This window comes from Barbus barbus (assembly GCF_936440315.1).
Source record: "Barbus barbus genome assembly, chromosome: 4".
NCBI lineage: Eukaryota > Metazoa > Chordata > Actinopteri > Cypriniformes > Cyprinidae > Barbus > Barbus barbus.
Window position 1 is genome coordinate 13,126,501 of NC_136732.1, and position 18,532 is coordinate 13,145,032.

The 18,532-nt window shown below is 35.7% G+C and overlaps 1 protein-coding gene across 1 annotated transcript in view; it reads left to right on the forward strand.

The window, feature by feature from the left end:
• The window catches only part of LOC306868852 (netrin-1-like), a 54,188-nt gene extending 36,402 nt beyond the window's left edge, over window positions 1–17,786 (forward strand). Inside the window, exons 5-7 of the mRNA XM_079415261.1 lie at window positions 1,236–1,289; window positions 6,324–6,398; window positions 16,860–17,786. Coding sequence (XP_079271387.1) covers window positions 1,236–1,289; window positions 6,324–6,398; window positions 16,860–17,182 — 452 coding nt within the window. The 3' untranslated portion in view covers window positions 17,183–17,786. The remainder of the gene's footprint in view (window positions 1–1,235; window positions 1,290–6,323; window positions 6,399–16,859) is intronic.
• Window positions 17,787–18,532: the final 746 nt, after the last annotated feature.

Consider the following 18,532-nt stretch of genomic DNA (forward strand, 5'->3'; position numbering starts at 1 on the left):
TAACAATAAAAAGCACTTACCATAACTTAATATAAAGCCATTTTCAAACACATTAGTGGGAAAACAGTACTGAAGCACACTGAATAACCTTCAATTTCATTGCATCTCCTCTACATCTTGAAAAATGAGGGTGACCTCTAAATTAATAACACAGCGACACAAAATGGTTGGCACAAATAATAATCTATTATTCCAAAATTATTCTTGCACTAAATGAGGTGGTCCAACATGACTTGTTGTCCCATTACCACCCACAGAGACATCAATAATAATACTCCAAATAAATTCTGCATAAACACCTTTTATTATTCATGATTTCATGGCCCCGGCCCATTTAATTTCCGTATCGGTCCCCTGTTCCATTATTTCATTGGATGGACATTTGCTGATTGCCCTCCGCTAAGTCAAACAGACCATAAAGCCCTGGCTGACACGACCTAGTCTGCCCTGAACCTCGCTGACAGCCTTTCAACTCATAAATCTCACAGCCTGCGCCAGGGGCATGATGGCTGATATGTTTATTGGCAGTATCAACAAGGCAGCAGACGGTCTCTGTGGCGATTAAGGACAGGCTCCCACAGCAGCTGGCATTTCTCGATAAGATACTCGCTGGGAGCGCAATACAATGCATACCTATTAATGTGAACCACTTCTATTATGCAGTAACTGATGACATCGAAATAAAGATTTATCTGGACCGCTGACAAAAGCGACTGTATACACACAAAGCCATTCAGATTTGCTTGGCAAGAGTTCACGTAGACAAATGAACCCCCCGATCCTCGAGAAACTAGATTTCCCCTAATTTCTCGGGGTAGGTTACAAATGTGCTGTTAAACCTGGAGAGCAAGAGGGAGCCCTGGCAATTGAGTGGAAAATATTTGGTTTCTCATATATTTTGTGATATAACGTGCTTTTGTTTTAATAGCCTGATATTAAATTTTTGCGACATCGCACTTTTTGCCAACTGCACATTTTAACAAGCCTCGATCCCCTATTGGTGTATATCTGACAGCAGAACTCTTATAAGAAGGAAGTATGGGCTTTAGACTGGAAATCCATTAAAAATAGACACCGCCACATCTTCACGTCATCAGTGATATGTCTAATAAACCTGATAAGCCTTATAAACCTTATCTTAAAAAAAACCAATGTAAGTTCAAATGTGTTTATTGAAAGCAGCAGTGTAAAGTTCCATGAGGTTTTGATTGTTTGTTTTTGGCTGTTTGTTGCAGAGATTCCTGTTGCTGCACCCACAGCCACCTACAGCAGTTCAGAAGAGCCCACAGGTGAGTTCAGGAAAGAAAAGAAAACCTGCATATAAAAATAATTTCAGGAACTTCAAATGCACTTACTGAATAAGGCATATGTGTAGCTCTATATGGGAAGATATTCCATACACAAATTTGTGTCTATTGTTTGTGATTTTTATGCAAACTGCAAAATGTTGATAATTACACCATGAAAATGATAATGATAATTTTATTTTTAACGTTTCTTTATGAAGTTTGACATGCTGAATACAAAAATCACATTACTTCTTGTGTGCTATTAACAGTGCTCATGAAAACAAAAACATATTTTAATAAGCTAATCTATTTTGAATCATGCATAAAAATTACATGGTACATGCATAATACTGAGCTACCAACAGTCAGTTTAACATAAAAAGGTAAATTTACCTGGTTTAAATATTTACCAAACATTGATGCTACGTGAAAATAAATAGTATAATAACAATTAGCACCATAGAATTACAGAACCATAAATAATTTAAGTGGGAAAAAAATTCTACATTGTGTAATAATAATAAAAATAATAATTTAAAATAATATATATATATACACATACACATTTACTTTATTGTATATATAGTTTGTATATATAACTATATCTAGTTTATATATGTACACACACACACACACACACACACATACAGTACGTATGTGTGTAATCTTGTAATACAAGAAGAGAAATAAACTGGAACACAATGACTTAAATTATTTTCAATATATGAATCACATTAATTATGTTATATGTTAATAATAATAATAATATATTAATCTGTCCTCCAATTTTTTAGTATAATGTTACAGCAACAAATTCTCTACATACCTGTGTTAGTTTGTCTCTCATGTCACGCCAAAACAAATCGAATCAATATTTTATGTCCATTTATGTATTTATTTGATACCTGTGTCAATATTACACAATAAACCCCAGCAGTATGCTGACGTTATAGCATGCCTTAGATTGCCAAAACAGGGCCATAATGCAGCAGTGGATCTTTGATTTAAATAAGATCTGCGTGAGGTTTTCTTAATCATGAGGATATCAACATGAGCCATGGCTTTCCCACTCTTCTCGCTCTGTCTCAGTCACCATCGAAACTGGCTGGGACTCTAATCTGATTACATGCTTCATTTGAATGCGTTTTTTTTCCCGTCACACTCTTGTAGCGCTGTGCCATGAGGGAGAACACACCCTTGTACTTTCATTCATACTCAATTACCCAAGCTGCCCGATCACTGTCTGCGCCGTGGGAGTAACGCCTGTGACGTGCAGCCGTCCCGTGGAGCAAAACTCAGCTGCTGAACGCTTTCTGGATTCTATCAGCTCTCAGATGTTTCACTAAAAGTTACATTTCCCCGGTTAGCGCAGTTATGGTGGTCTGTGTGACATGCTGGTTCTAATATGGTCTGCATCATTGCTTGAGTGAAAATTATTATTAATCAATAATTTCATATTGCATCTATGACACTTATACTGTATCTGGGAGACATGATTTTGGGTCGGCTTGTGTTGTGCCCACTGTTTTTCCCCACACGCTTTGTACATTTGTTAAATTTAACATACAAATTTAAATATAATATATAAATATATATTGAAAAGTAAAATTAAGTGTCTAAAAATATTAAAAATGTATTAGTAAATATATTGTGTCCAAAAATTCTGTGAAATAAAATACAGCCACCACAGTATTGTTTACAAACCTGTTTTTATTCATTTCAACATGATTTGTATAGCACTTCTCAAAGCATTGTTTTAAAACTGCTTCACGGAAAATGCTTGTTTCAATGTTACAATTAGGATATAAATTTTAATCAAAAAATATAAGGGGATTCAGACCTCTTTTTTCTTTTTTTTTTTTCTTTTCTGTCCTACTAAAAATAGAATAAAAAATGTAATGACAGAATGACAATACAAAACATGAAACATCACTATATTATAAATGATATTAACTACTATTCAAAAGTTTGTAAGAAATCAGTAAGAAATTAATACTTTTATTCATCAAGGATGCATTAAATTGATCAAAAGTGACAGTAAATCCATTTTTAATGTTTCTATTTCAAATAAATGCTGTTACAGTATTTCAAACTTTCTAGTCTTCAAAAAAACCCTTAAAAATCAATCAATCATTGTTTCCACAAAACATTAAACAGCACAACTGTTTTCAACATTTGCCATCACAGGAATTAATTATGTTTTAAAACCTGATAAAAAAACTGTAATAATATTTCACAATATTAATGATTTTACTGTATTTTTTGATCAAATAAATGCAGCCTGGAGACTACTTTGAAAAATAGTCTGGCAACAGTCTTTTGAATGGCACGTTGAATATGTTCAAAATTTGAATGGTAGGTAGAATTATTAATATTTACATGATGTATTCTAAGATTTCATTAAAAAGAGGCCAAAACCTATATGTAATAGTAAGTTTAACCTCTTTTCTTACTCTGTTTACTCTGTCCTGCTGTAGTTTACTGTGAGGACACTCCGGTGTGGCTCCCCAGCAGAGCAGCACAGTTGTGCTTGAGGGACTCTATTAAGCAGACATTTGTCCCTCCACAGGGGACGTCCATTATGGAGGGGACGTGGGTGTAATGGGCAGTGTCAGGCATTGTGCTGCTTGCCTAATGGCCGCCCAGTCTTATCAAAGAGAGGCAGGATGAGGCGAACCAGGGCTGTCGCCACACAAAAGGCGTCCCGTCCTCCGTTCACGCATTTACATGGAAATCAGGTGTGGCTGATATGGACTCACCAGAATCATTTACTTTTTTGGGACGCCACCCCCTTCTCCGCACTTTTTCTCACTCCCTGCCTCCAGTTCTCCCCCCATGGTCCTTCACATCCTAATTCTGTGCACCACCTTTTTGTGTTACCACCACCCCCCAAAGCTGCCAGACATCTCGCTCCTCTAGCCCTCAACCCCCCTTTCACTTTCCCCCTTCAAACTTTTTTTTTTTATTCGGGTTGGTGGTTCTTTCCTGCTTCGCCGTTGCCCAGGTAACCTCATTCAGACGGAATATAAAGGGACATGAAAAGGGTGGATTGGACAGAGGGCTGGAGAAAATAATGAAGTTTGTCCATATTCAGGCGAAAGCTGAAAGGTCTTCTCGCTCCCATCTCTTCCAGTCAGCCAGAAATTTTGCAGTTATTACGCTATGTGAAGTAGCTGCGACGAGAGTCTCTCGGGTTTTGGTTTGCGACAGGGGAACCGAGCCATCGCTCTGATTTGGGTCCAGAAGGTGGCTGGCGTTGATGTGACTCCACGGGCCAGGCCTCAATGTGGGGTTCAAATCTCCACAGCGGTGTCGAATAGATCCGCTGAGCTATAAATCATAGCGCGCTGGAAGCCGTCCCTGAGGTTTATATGTGGAAAGCTGCGTTTAAATGAGGATTCGCTATTGTGGGCATTGTGACGGGGGTGTTCTGTGTCTGAATGAAGTTTGAATGACGTGTGAACCCCCTGCCCTGACATCGCTGAGTAAGTGGGGGGATATGGGGAAGTGCTGATAATTAGGGTGAGAAAATGACTGGGCTAAGTGAAGAAAAGATTAAATGATTAAATAGCCATTAAGTCTTAATTATAGGTCTAACGCGACTCTCTTTAAATGTGCAGATGAAGCAGCGGCCTCAAAATCATCTGGACGCTTGAATCACACTTAAAAGTGCGTCAGTGTTATTGCATTAGACAATATAATACAAAACAAGTGGCATCTGCAAACATATGTTTTTGGTGTTATTTTTAACCAGTTAGTCCCAGAACTAGCCTTTGTAAATGGGACTTTGATTGTTTCATTATTAAACTTCTTTTAAATGTCACGTGGTTTGATATTTTGTGATCTATTGAAAAGATATTCATACATTTGGGCCACTTTGTATGTCATCCATTTATAAATCCATGATATGTACATTTCAAGGCCTCTAAATGATCAATGTGATCAAAACTTTGCTGAAAACCTATTGTTCGTGATCTACTACATGCCTTGTGTGGTCTGATTGATAGTTTATACTTTTTTTAGCATGTAAAAGTCCTTTTAGTATCATTCTAATAAACTTCCCCCTCCTGGTCACGGTTCTCATGTCTTTTAGCTGGGAAATCTTTAATATTTAAGTATATGTGAGAATAACTTTTATATTGTTTGTAATAAATAAAACGAATAAATAAATAAATAAATAAATAAAACGAACACCCACTGGACTAAAGCAACATAGGTTTACTTGAATATGCAAACATATTTTTTGTAGAAAAATCATGTTTAAATGTGAGTATCAAATATGATACAACAGGCTTTTGAGAAATGTTGACCTTGTTACACATAATGATAATAAATGATGCATAATTACATGCAAGTAACCCTAAACCAAACCTTAATCCTAACCATATAGTAAGTACGTTAATATTACTCAGTACTCAGTACAAATGTATAATTACACTGTAACAAGGACACCTTAAGATAAAGTGTAACCGAAATGTTTATTTTTTTCATCTCTCAATCATCATTGTATTGCATTAAATTTTATATTTTGCCCCACATTAAAAACTACAGCGCTTTAATCATAAAACATTTAAATATCATCTTACTAAGACATATTATTGGGAAATATAGAGTGACAGCTCATTTTATTTAAATAGTCTGCTATAGATCTCACTTATTTACAAGCAGTCAGAATTTCATCTTACCTTTTTGGACATATAAATATCAGCAACTGCACCAAATTCTATATATTTGTTTTTTTCAGTTTTGGCCTCTGAATAAAACAGGTGTTTTTCCTCTTTGAGTATGAGCTCCATATTGTCTTTAATCATACTTTAAGCTTGATGTCTCAACAAAAAAACACAACAAAATATTTCTCTAAAGGGTCAATAAACTGTTCCATCTCAAAAACTTTAAAGGATAAAGTAAATGTATTAAAAAATGCCAGATTTTGCCTCCTCATGTTTTCCTCCTCCACATCTGACAAACTCGTTTTGTTGTTTCACAGAGATTTTACCTGCGTTTTACTGGTCTTCTGTCTGTTATCTTCCTCAGACTGTGACTCCCACTGTAAGACTCCCAAGGGCAAGATGAAGGTCACCATGAAAAAATACTGCAAAAAAGATTTCGGTAAGTAGCTCCTATTGAGAAACGCCTGCTTCCTTTTCACTTCACGTCACTAGACATCTTTCTCTTCTACGTCTTTTCTATCTCTCTCTTTATGTGTGCCCCCTCTCTCATAGTGCTGACAGCTTATTCAGAGGCTAAAGGTTTATGTTATAGCATCAAAGCGTGTGAACTCAGCAGGTTTCTCCAGATGGACACGTTCAAAATGCCTTGCAGCATCCAGAGGACAAAGGGGACAGCTGGTTCCTGTTGAAAGCAGAGATTTCACAGGTTTAAATACTAATATAGTTAATACAATAATGGACTTATAGAAGTTCAAGAATGTAGTTATAGGGTTTAAGGTTAGAAGTGGCACAACAGATTCTTAAAAATGTGGTCAGTGCAGGTTTTTATCATCTTCTTTGAGACATTTCTACCACATGTGTGAAATATATTAGATTACAAAGAAAAAAAACACTCAGTTTCATTTATTAAAGTAAAGTAGCTGAATTAGTAGAACAAGGCACCACTGTAGCATCAGCAAAGTAGTGGGTTTGATTTGTTGTTGGAAAGATTAAAATCTTTTTTTTAAATTGTTTTTATTAGTGCTGTCAAATGATTAATCGCTTTTAATCGCATCCAAAATAAAAGTTTTTGATCGCATAATATATGTGTATGTACTGTGTATATTTATTATTTATATATAAATACAAACACATGCATGTATATATGTAAGAAAAATGTTATGGTTATATATTAAATATATTTTTGTATAAATATATAAATGTATATACATGTAAATAGGATGCGATTAATCGTTTGACATCTATGCTCACCAATGCTGCATTTATTTGACCAAAAGCCCAGCAAAAACAGTAATATTGTGAAATATTATAAAAATTTTAAAATATTATTTTCTATTGGAATATATGTTCAAATGTGATTTATTCCTGTGATGCAAAGCTGAATTTTCAGTATCATTACTCCAGTCTTCAGTGTCACATGATTCTTCAGATATCATAATAATATGCTGATTTGCTGCTCAAGAAACATTTCTTATTATCATCAATGTGGAAAACAGTTGTGCTGCTTCATATTTTGGTGTAAACCATGGCATTTCTTTTCAGGATTCTTTGATGAATAGAGTTCAAAATGTAACGATTTCCTTCTGATAATTGTGTTAATTTCTTTAAAAAAAAAAATCTTACTGACCACAACTGTACTGTAAGTTGCTCTGAATTAAACTGTCTGTCAAATTCCTAAATTATATTAAATGAATGTGAACATTTAAACTACATTTGTTATCCTTCACCTTATATCAGGGTGCAGTATTAAGGCTTTTGCATGCAAGTGTGGCAGAGGCAGAATATCTGTTAGACTGCGCACAGGTCCTCTGGCTGTTTGCAGAGTGGAGAGAAAGATGTTTGATTTCACAGTGTGATATCATAAACTCATTCCTGACTAGCCTCAAGTCTGGAAACACATCTGAGATTTACATTGTCTAAGAGTGAGGACCGCACTGCCTCTGCTCAAAACACTGCCAAGCCAGAAAGAAAAAAAGAAAATGAAGAAAGACAGACAGACATGTGTCCCTAAACAGATGCAATGCATGTTTCTAACATAAGCAATGTTTCGGTCTGTACTGAAACCTGGAAAATAAATATAACCGAACATTGTGTATGTGAACATATATGTGAGAAATCCCTGATAAAATGTTGAAAACTGTACGTGCTTAAAAATAAAAGTTATTTATCGGCACCCATAAGAACCTTTAACATCCATGGAAACTTCTGTTGCACAAAAGGCTCTGTTAGATAGTTCTGTAGATTATTAAACGTTCTTCACACTAAAAAAATGTGTTTTTGTGAACTGACACAATTCCAGATTAATATGGAAGACATTGCTTGCCTATTGCTTAATAAACATGGGCTCCAAAAGTATGTGACCACTAGAAATGCATACATTTTTTTCAATTGAGTACAATTTTTCCCCATTTCTTTGAATAATGTTCTATATGATTAGCATAACAATTTTAATTTGCAGTTGAAATTCAAAGTTAAAATAAATGTGAACATGAATTTCAGAGATTTGTGTAAAGCCTGTGTTTAAAAATGATTTGAAAATGATCCAAAGAGCACCTCGAGCTTCAATGGATTGAAGCAAGAACATCTGTACAAAGTTTTTAACATGCTCATTTGCTTATTTGATCAGACCTAGACATGGTGCAGAAGCAACTTTGCCTTCATATACAAACCTTATTTATTTCCAGGCTTAAATGAAAACTTTCCAGGTTTTCAGACACGAGCGTATATGAAGGCCTCAGCATGCTTGCAGCATTTAGCACAAACTGAAATGTGACTTTTGCAGCTAAAACTGTAGCACACAGAATAAAAGTCATTGAGACACAGGTGTCCAATTTATCCCACGCACACAGGCCATCTGAAGTGCAGTTTCCTCATTAATCAGTAGCACCTTATCTATATTAACATCTCTTACTGCTCATTACTTGAAATGACTCATTTACAATCCCCGGTTTCCAAAACATTTTTAGGCATCCCCTGGGGTGAAGCTGATAATATTAATATAGATAATAGCCACCGGTTGAATCAGCAACCGCACAAACTAGCGGAACAATACAATCAAGCAGAGAAAGCGAGAGAAGGAGATATTAATGGCATTGCTGGTCATCTGTAGCTGCTATCGTTCAGGCTGTGATATTAAAGTTTTATTCGTTTTTCACTCTCAGCCACAAGTGTTCATACTTGGAGGTTGTTCTCATAAGGAAGTCGTTCATCATGTTGATGTTATATAGGACAGGTAACACTGGCTAAGCCGACTGCAGTATAAATCTCGTTGGGTGAGGAGTATGAAAGGGCTAATGGTGTGTCCTTGACTGTTCAACCCATGTGTTAGAGAGACCCCATGATTTTTATTTTTCTGCACATTTAAAACAGACAATAACAGTTATGTTTGCAGGTCTAGCCTAGAACTACTGTACACTTTATTCTAAGGTGTCCTTCTTACAGTGTAGTTATACATTTAAGCACTGAGTAATATTAATGTACTTACTATATGGTGAGGGTTAGTCAAGTCAAGTCTGCTTTATTGTCAATTCTTCCACATGTATACGGCACATACATACAGAGAACTGAAATTGCATTACTCCCAGACCCTTGGTGCTTACAGTTAACATTTAAGACACTGACAGTAGAAATACAGATAAATACAGTTTAAACATATGTACATACAACTATACAGATATACAAATGAGGACATTGTAGAAAAATAAAGAGATAGATAAAGTGGCATAAGGCACATGGCAGATAGAGTGCAAACCAGTTAAATAAAACAAAACTGTGCAGATATATGTGTATATGTATAGAGTGTAGGCCTATATATATAGTGCAAGAGGAGCTTATCAGTCTGAGGACATTGTAGGAAAATAAAAAAAGAGATAAAAGAAAAAGAGATAAATAAAGAAAAAGAGATAAAGGATAGGGTTTGGCTTAGGGTTACTTGCATGTAATTACACATAATTAATTGTTATTATAATAGTAAGTACACGTAATATGTGTAACAAGGACAGCTTAAAATAAGGTGTTACCCATCATGGTTTCCACAAAAATGTTCAGTAGCAAAACTGATAAGAAATGTTTCCTGAGCAGCAAATCAGCACTTGCAAAAACAGCATGACAGTATGAGATTCTGGACAAAGGTTATTCTAGACAAATTTGGACCTCCGCTCATACAACGGGTTCACAGCCCACAGGACGTTTATGCTACCGGGTAGAGCTATTGCATCCAGCTCTCCGTTGCTGAAGTTTTAAATCTGCCCAACACTGGCGGATGAGACAGAGAGGCGAGAGAGAAAGAAATACTCCCTGTTGATCCGCTTTTGTTTGCCGTCGCTATGGAGACAGCAGTCCGAAAGGGGCGCATTCTCCTACTCTTGGGTGGGGGGAGAATGACAATGAATCAAAGAACCGTGTGTGTGTGTGTCAGTGTGTGTATGGCGCTCCTTAGCATTGCCACACACACACGGCGGAGCAGCAGTCAGTGCCCCGGCGTAAGCGGCTGGGCGTAGGGCGTCCCAGCAGGGAGCTCGCAGGAGCTTCAGTGTGGTAATCAGGCGCACTAATTAGATTAGATGCCGGCTTGTGTACCGCGTGCGGCTCGTGTTCCAGCACACTGGTCGCGGACACTGAAAACCAGCGGGACACCTGGCAAATCTATGGGCCTCTTCCTCTTTTTAAATTCATTTCTCTCCCACTCTCAGTCAGAAGAGAAATCCCTCACCTTCTAGCTCTTTTCTTTCTCTCTTTCTCTTCACATTGTCATGACGGAGAAGAAAAGTGGTCTCATCCCATTCAGCCGATCTAATGGAGCTTTGGAGATGGATGGCTTTGCTGGCCTGTGCCGTGTGGCCTCATGCAAAAGAGGGTTTAACTCGCCAGATTAAACAGGCACTTTAACAAAGTCTCATTGTATTTTGCATAGCTATTTATTCTATGTTATCACCATATATCAGGATTTTATGTTGCATATTAAATAAGTGGAAACTGTTTATATATTTTATGAACGTATCATGGAAAATGTAGAATTTCCTTTCATTATTCTTAATCAGTTTTTTGTCTTCACTTGAACATTTCAACTTCCCTGCAGTGTGACAAATTAATTTTTAAATGCAAATATTTCATGTTAATCAGGTAATATGAGCTCATGAAGGCAGTTTGCATAATAATTATAAAAGTTTAACAAAATGGGGTTTAAAGTAATGTCGGATGGATGGCATTTCACACCACAGTAGGTGAAAGTTTTATGTCAGTTGGCCATAAATAGAAATTACAATAATTCATGCTGAGAAATGAAAGTTTTAATGCTCAAACACAACCCAAATTTGACTGTTCAGACTTACTGGAGTCTCATTCCGTTTTCATTTATGTTTAAACATGTTTAATATAATTTATATCAGCTTTGTTAACTTAAATATGTTTAGAGAAATAAAAATAACACCCAAATGACAGAACTAAGAGTAAAGAGCAATAAAATGTATGCATATATATATATATATATATATATATATAATAAATATAAAAATAGATAAATAGATCAAATATAAGATATACAAGCATTTATAAGCATGTAAGCACAAAAAATTGTGCTTAAAAATATCAAAAAATCATAGCAGCTTTATTATTTTGATTATTTTGGTCTTGAAGGTAACTTTGGAAGACTGAAATGAGAAATGTTTGAGCTGATATTGAAGAATAAGTTGTTATAAATTAAACTACTTATCTTTAAAAAGTTCACATTCAATCTTCAAATGAATGTAGAAACAACATATAGATAGAGTATTTTAATATTTGTTTAATGGCATGTTTTCTATGACTGAAGGCGAGTATCACTGATACCAATACTACTGATGTCTTTAGGAAATTGTTCTTTTTTCCCTAGTATTTAACCATTGACTATAGCCATTCAACATTACAGTACAAATGAGAAATATCAATTTAAAAAACTTCTAATTTAAGTGAACTTAAAACAATCTTCACATAAACCCATTACAATAAATGTCAAATTTACCTGTGCCCTTCAGCAAGTAGGAAATATACAGAAATTGGATAAAGTTGTTTTAATATCGTATGAATTCTTCTCATCTGGTATCTTGGTCAATCTGAGCACTCTGTCTGAGACTCCAAAAGAGACAAGCATCTTGACTTTACTGGGGTCATTTTTTTTTTTTTTTTAAGAAAAAAGCAGCAGATTCTTCATTTAATGTCATTGCTGACAAGGAGAAACTGTCTGTTAAAGAGATCACCTTTCTCTGTCTGATTTTCTCTCGACAGCTGTAACATGGGCAGAAACTAATTTAGAAGTTAGAAGTTAACCTACTAACATGTGCAAACAAAACCTTTCATTTACTGAAGAAAAAACCTGACTGGGAGTCTTTCTCAATACCTGGATGAATCTGGAAAGCGTTTGCCACCCGCATGGCATATCTGTGGCTCAGGGCTGCACTCAGACAGGAATTGTGCCCGTTTGGTAGGGTTTGATGAAACCAGTGCCAGTGATCACACCATTAAAGCATCATGCAGAGAGAGAGGGAAAGATTTGATATATTACAGTAACACATTCTCAATATATGCACTCTTTATATGTGTAAAACAAACAGTGATGACATCACTTTTAATATATTTTCAGCACTAAGCATTTAGGTTGGTTTTCCTTGTGTTTGTTTAAAGGTTATACAATATGCAATGCAACATACACAATTCTGCAGTTGTTAATGTATTCTGTGTAGTTTAAAGATATTGCTATGTTGTTGTTAATGTACAGTATTCTGTGTTGTTGCCAGGACATTGCTTAAGTGTTCTGGGTGGTTGACAAGCAGTGCTGGGTAGATTACTTAGAAATTGCAGTCCGTTACTGATTACAAATTACATGAAATTACTGGATTACACATATTAGGTAATGTAGTCTGATTACTTTTTGATTACTTTTAGATTACTTTTGACCTAACTCATTTATCGCATGATATTGTATGACATTATTGTGTAAAATCTGTCACAAAGCTGACATCAGAGAACAGTATAAGCATGCAAATATGTTGTTAAATTATTGAAATCTCATGAGGTTATTTTTCGGAATCAAAGTCACGTTAAAAGTCTAAAAAGTTATTAAAACACATTTAGTACACATATAATTCACAAAGGTAAAACTAACGCGAATGGTTGCTAATCCTGGGGTCCACAAACAGATCTATACACGTAAAGATACAATTGCTCAAAACAAATCACAAAACTACTTCTTCCAAATTGTAGTTTTGGTGTTTCCATTAAGCTGATTGATTAACAGCACATTTAAAAATATGACAAAGCAATAACCCAAACATTTAAAATAGCAGCACATCAAACAACATACACCTACGTATTTGTAAGCATGTTGTTACATAGTCTTTTAAACACATATGTACTTTCACTTTTTCTTATATGCATGTTTCAAGCAGCAGAACCTTGATAAAGCGCAATTGTTTTTGTAAAAACATATTCTTCAAATTTGTTTGTTAACAAGCTAAAAAAGAGTTGAGCCTTATTCAGTAACACTTTATTTTAAGATGTTACATGTACTTACTATTATAATGACAATACATTATGCATAATTACATGCAAGTTATCCCTAAACCAAACCCAGATCTTATCCCTTACCATATAGTAAGTACATTGATTTAATATAAATCAGTACTTAAATGTAATATTACACTGTACTGTAACAAGAACCCCTAAAAATAAAGTGTAACCTCTTACATTTTATAGTCATGTCTAAAAGCCACATATACAAGCTGTTCAAAGAAGAAACATTGAGTGAAATTTAATCTAAATACAAGTAATGTACAAATTGTAGTCTGTTACTGATTCAAAATTACATGACAGAACTGTAGTTAGTAATGTAATCCATTACATTACACATTTTAGGTAATGTAATCAGACAACTTTTTGATTATCTTTTGCTTACTTTTGACCTAAGTCGTTTATCACATTGATTTAAATAGGATAATCTTGCACCATATTGATATATGGAGACCCATATTTGGAATTTGTGCTCTGCAATTAACCCATACAAGTGCACGCACACACATCAGTGAGTTGTGAATAAACACACACACACACACACACACACACACGGAGTGGGCAGCCATTTATGCTGCAGAAGCAGTTGGGGGTACGGTGCCTTGCTTAAGGGTCTCACCTCAGTCGTGGTATTGAGGGTGGAGAGAGCACCGGTTATTCACTCTCCCCACCTACAATCCCTGCCGGACCTGAGACTCGAACCTGTGACCTTTGGGTTACAAGTCCGACTCCCTATCCATTAGGCCACAACTACCCCCAAAGTGAAAGAGAATATACAAAGAGAAAGAAAACATATTTCATTCGTTGTAACAACATGAAGTACATTAAACATTACATTTACTTCAATGTTTACCAAACTGGGGTTCGTAAATGAACTGAAGGGGGTTTGTGAGTTAAAGAAAATCTAATAATTCATTAAATCATAAAAAGGTTTAAATGAAGTCATTTTAAAACATTAACCAACATCCGTTAACATGCAAATGTGATACTTAACTATTCAAATTATTTGTTTTATTGAACTTGTGCATTTTAATGTGTTTGAAAGACAAAAGCTTTCCAAAGCTATAGGAATACATGGTTAAATAAAAATAAAAATGATTGCGTTCATCAGTAGTTGATGCAATGTTGAAACACTTCTCACACCTGAAATGATATTTACGAATCCCGTTCAAATGCTGTGTATCCACCCGAGTAGTGACTGATCTCTGTGTGAGTGTCCACAAAACTGCAAGACTTTCTGAATGTATATAAGCAGTAGGCTATTTTAGAAAGGAACATTTAAAAGATGAAAAACAGGAATTAGGGAGAATCAATAAATTGTGTTTAAATGATTGCTATTGTGTAAATAATATGTAATCATATAATCCATAAAAAAGTAACTGTAGTCTGATTAGAAGTATTTTAAAATCTAATTAAATCTAATTACAAGTACTTTAATTTTGGAATGTGATTACGTAATCCAGATGAACGTATTCAGAGTGGTTACCAGAGTGTTGCTAGTGTGTTCAAGGTGGTTGTAAAGTGACTGATCAGGTGTTCTGGTTGGTTTGCTTTCTGGATCATGAATATGTGTTTTCTCTCTCAAAATAGCACTTATTTGACAGTTTTACCAAAAAAAACAAACTAAACATAATTCTAACCCAGACAAGCTATGCGGCGATGTTTAACACGTACAAGCAGAAATCAGCAAACACCGCTAATAAGTCAAAGCGATTGTTTTCAACTATTTCAAGAAGCTCAACAGCACATTTTGAGTCAGTTTTCGGCTCGCTGCCGTCTCCCGCTGTGGAGAAGCGAGAGCAGGTCAAGAGCGAGACCCGGAGCAGGATTCTCACGCCGGCCGGGCTCAGATAGCTCATGAGCTCCAAACACATCCGCCATTCTTCTGCCACCTTCTCTGTGGCTGGGATGATAAACAGCGGCCCCCCCCTCCTCTCTGGGCCGCGCTACCCTCCGCACAACCTTCTTTTCTTTTTATCTCTTGTTATTTGGATGGTGAAGCGGGCTCCGGCCCAGAGAAACACAGGCGATGAATGGCGGGCCTGTGGGAGTGCGTTCTCTCAAATTGGGTGCAATTTGCTCACAGCTTCCCCCCCTGCTGCTCAATTGGGGCATTCCTTTCAGCGATCGGGGCGATTCTTGCCTCCCTCTCTAAAGAGAGTGTTCACATTCAAGAGCGAAAAGAAAGAGTGCTAGGAAAGAAAGAGCACTTCCTGTGTCATTTTCACACAATGCTGTAATGGCATATTTCTTAAACATGACGTGCCACTGGTTCACGGGTTACTGGCCGCAGGGTGTGTGTGTGTGTGTTTCAGGGCGGCACAGCCATGCCTCGGCGTTACACACCAAGTCTGTGCTAAATGTGTAATAGAGGTCGTTTTTTTCTCCCTCTGGGCGTCCTCTCCGTGTGAAACCACTTCACGTCAAGTACAGATTAGCTCGCAATCTGCGAGTCTGATGATAGTTAAAATGGTGTGAGCCGCGGGGATTTCGCTGTTTGTTAGCGGTTACCACATGGACTGGACATTAACATCTGATGTCGTTTTTTTTTTCCATTTGCATCGTAGTTGTGGATACTTAGTGAACTGTGTCCAAAAGACTGAGAACACATTAAAAATATGGATTTTTGATTTTTTTTTTGCAATGAAAACCTTTAAAAGTTTTAGGATTTTGAAGGATTATTCAAATTATTATTATTACAAATTATTATGCTTATCTGAAATGCAATAAAAAAAAAGATTTTGAATGTTTAGTATATTAGCTCAAATATGTGTTTACATTTTTGTTTATATATTTATTTATTACACTTATTTTAGCTTGTAATTTTGTTCAAAAATGTTCAAAACCTTTAAACAATAACATTTACATAAAAAATTAAGAATTAAATGAAATTAATTAATATGAAGTAAAATGAAATTAAATGACATTAAATAAAAATGCTTATAAAATTGTAAAAAAAAAAAAAAAAGAAAAGAAATAGCTAAAAAAATTGTTAATTTGATCTCTTTGCTCTCTAGGAGAAACAAGTTGCTAAAGACATTTCAGTTGTGCTTTTATATATATATATATATATATATATATATATGGGTGGTGCTCAGATAAACGTCTTACAGTTACAAAAAAGCTTGAAGTTTCACACAAAAGATAATGAAGAGAACGGAATGGTTTGGTCTCCAATTTTCCGTTTTATCAGTATCAGGAGATGAAGGAAGACGTTTCTATTGGCAACTTACATTGTGGTCAAAAAGAGAAGTTATTTTAATGGTTGAAAGAGAAGTCATTTAATAATTCAATAATAATGTCAATTTAGAAATCTATATTTCCTGCTCTAACATCTTTTAATCTGACTTCTCCGCAGCTGTCCAGGTTCATGTGCTAAAAGGAGATAAGGCGGGCGAATGGTGGAAATTCACTATCAACATCATATCGGTCTATAAGCAGGGTGGACATCGCATTCGCAGAGGAGACCAGGTCCTGTGGGTGCGCGCTAAAGATGTGGCCTGCAAGTGCCACAAAATTAAACCGGGACGGAAGTACCTGCTGATGGGCTCTGACGGCGAAGACTCCCGCGGTCAGAGTGGTGTGGTGGCGGACAAGGGCAGCCTACTCATCCCGTGGAAGGACCTGTGGGCCCGTCGGCTCAGGAAATTCCAGCAGCGTGACAAGAGGGGAAAGTGCTAGAGAAAAATATGGAGGAAAAACCGAGAGATCAGGAGAGAAGAAAAGAAAAATAATGACCCGAGCAACGTCGGAGCAGATTGATTGACGATTGATCAGAACTGTGGTGAAGGACAACCAATTGTGCAGTTTTGCCTTCCGTTGATTAGCATTTTTTTTTTCCCATCAAGATTTTATTTTTTCATATCTTCAATTTTGCAGAATTTGCACCTACTATATTAAGTATACGTATATGTAAAGTCGTTTGTGTGTGATCCTTTCTGGTGTCTCTTTATGATTTCTGTCTTTTTCCACAAAAGATAAAAAAGAAACAAGCTACTGAGTCAGTTTATCTACGTGAATGTTTTCCTTCAGAAGAAGTTTGTTGGCGGTCAACATTTCAAAGAACAGTGGGGTCCAAAACTCTGGGGTCACACTGATAATCTGGATTTAAAACAGAAAGTCATAGAATTTAAAAAATATAAAAACAAAGATGCATTCCAATGACAAAATATTTATCATTCTTCAAATGTATTACAAAACATTATATGACCTGTGGTGCAGTGGACTTTTGACTCAACAGGGCTATGTTTATGAACCCATTCCCCCACCTTCTGAGCCTAAATCTAAAAAAAAAAAAAAAAAAAAAAATTTCCCTCTCAAAATACTATGATAATATAATTTTTTTTAAACAAAACATTTTGTTCTAAATTTGAAAAATGCCAAATAAAAGCATTTTCATTAGTGCTCTCAGACTTTTGAGCCCCACTGTACATTATTTAGAGTTTGATTAAAAAGGTAGCAGTTGCGTGATTATGATAGAATCATAAAAAAAGATCTGTTAAGCCAATACCTTTATGTTCCTTCCTCTCAGATAGAAAATCTTTTGACAATACCTCACTGTTGCGGTTCAGAAGAATTGTGATTGGTTCAAAATGGCATTATATCATAATGACATCAAAATGTTTATTTGGTGCCAAAAGTTATGACGACACTTTTGGCCTTTGATACTAACTGTGGTGATCTTTAAAGTGTGAAGTCTACCTTCTGTTCCATAACTAGATGTAGTTTCAGTTTAGTTATAAAAATAGAGTATTATTTTTAACCACTTTATGGTTTTTGATTTGGAAAAAAAGTGTTTTTTCTTTATGAACAAGTTCCCTTTTCACTGTTAAAAAATGTTGGTCACAATTATAATAAGCATAATCTTATTATATTAAGACTTCCCTGATGTAGTAATCAAAACTCTCATTAAGAGTGAAAAATCAAATCTGAAATGTTCCTTAATCAAGACATCAAGACGACTAGAGTTTGGTGAAATTTTAATGTTCTAGATACTAAATTTGAGAAATTCTGCATATCATTGCAGAGGTT